The sequence below is a fragment of the Cupressus sempervirens genome, chromosome 5 (assembly GCF_028749045.1).
Source record: "Cupressus sempervirens isolate cs-2001-9-10 chromosome 5, ASM2874904v1, whole genome shotgun sequence".
NCBI classification, from domain to species: Eukaryota; Viridiplantae; Streptophyta; class Pinopsida; order Cupressales; family Cupressaceae; genus Cupressus; species Cupressus sempervirens.
Window position 1 is genome coordinate 779,412,439 of NC_143122.1, and position 1,338 is coordinate 779,413,776.

Consider the following 1,338-nt stretch of genomic DNA (forward strand, 5'->3'; position numbering starts at 1 on the left):
AAACAATAAATGCATCTATTAGAATAAAAATTCTGGTATAAATGAAAGTATCAATTTTCTTCATAGAACCAAAACGAAGTTCAATTGCCTACATATCGGAACTTGTAAATACATTTATGAAAATAAAAAAATTGGCACGAAATATGGTATTCGAAAAGCAAAACTTCGATATTTAAAAGTACTGCTCTATTTCGTAAGAATTATCTCAATTACCAACCTTCGATAAAAGAGATGATGCCCAACCCATCAAAAAGAGATTGCCGCATTACACAAAACAAGTTTCTACGTTATACATAGCTATTAATGCTTGCCACCTCTGTCCATTCACGCAGTGTAATTAAAGAAAAGAGATTCATAATGCTCATTCCTTCAATCCCCCTAGTGGGGATTAATTCCTGCCACCCCCTCCTTGTGCCTCTCTCTTCCATGTCCCCTACCTCCACCTCGATAATTATTATCTTGACCACTGCCTCGCCCTCGACGAAAGCCATTCTCATCACCATCATCAAACCTTCCCCTTCCTTGCCCTCTCATGCCATTCTCATTAATATTACCACGGCCATATTGTGATCTTCCCCTGCCACGTCCACGACCTTGAGGATTCTGATAGTCATTGTGAGAAGCAACTATATCTGATCCCCTCCCAACACCACCACCTCTTCCTGCCACAAATTGACGCTTCACCTGATCAATTTGTAGTGGTCGTTGATAACCAGGAGATAAAGTCTCAAGTTGCATTGTGGATAAACTGATTATTATCGTAGATACGTTCTTCACTGTCTCCAAAGGCAAAAGACCTTCTTCAAGAGGCTCCCAAGTGGACGTTATGGGAGCAGAGCTAATTTCTATGTTCTGGTGCAGATTTGGTAACCTCCTCTTAATCGCCTCTGCGATTGTTACTGCCTTACTGATTGCATTCCCCATTGCCTTCAACACGATAGTAGATAAACCTCTCTCTCCCAGCAGAGTCATTGCATATGCTATATAATTTCTAGGTATCCCCCTGCTAGTTATGCGTATCTCGTTATCCATAAGAGGAACCTCAGGGCGAGGCTTCTCTACTCGCTGATATTTGTCCATAATTCGATACTTCGACTTTTGCTCCCAGATAAACCCTAAACGTTATTCCAAGCTCGATCAAATACAGATTGTGCCTTTTTGTTCTGATGCTGAAGGCTTGATTAATATGTCCAGTTTTAGATGCTTTGTTGAATGTAGTTTTTGATCTATCTAGTTTTTATAGAAGTAAGGCAATACGAGATGGAGCTCGCTCAATTCATCGAACCGACTCAACTTCTCTCCTCGCAACCTTCCATTTAATCACTACTAAATAAATTT

General features: G+C 40.2%; 1 protein-coding gene across 1 annotated transcript; it reads right to left on the bottom strand.

Moving 5' to 3' along the window:
* Positions 1-378: 378 nt before the first annotated feature.
* Positions 379-1,080, bottom strand: LOC149558256 (uncharacterized). Its single transcript, XM_089830714.1, has one exon. It carries the CDS (start codon positions 1,078-1,080, stop codon positions 379-381), a length of 702 nt encoding a protein of 233 aa, XP_089686840.1.
* Positions 1,081-1,338: the final 258 nt, after the last annotated feature.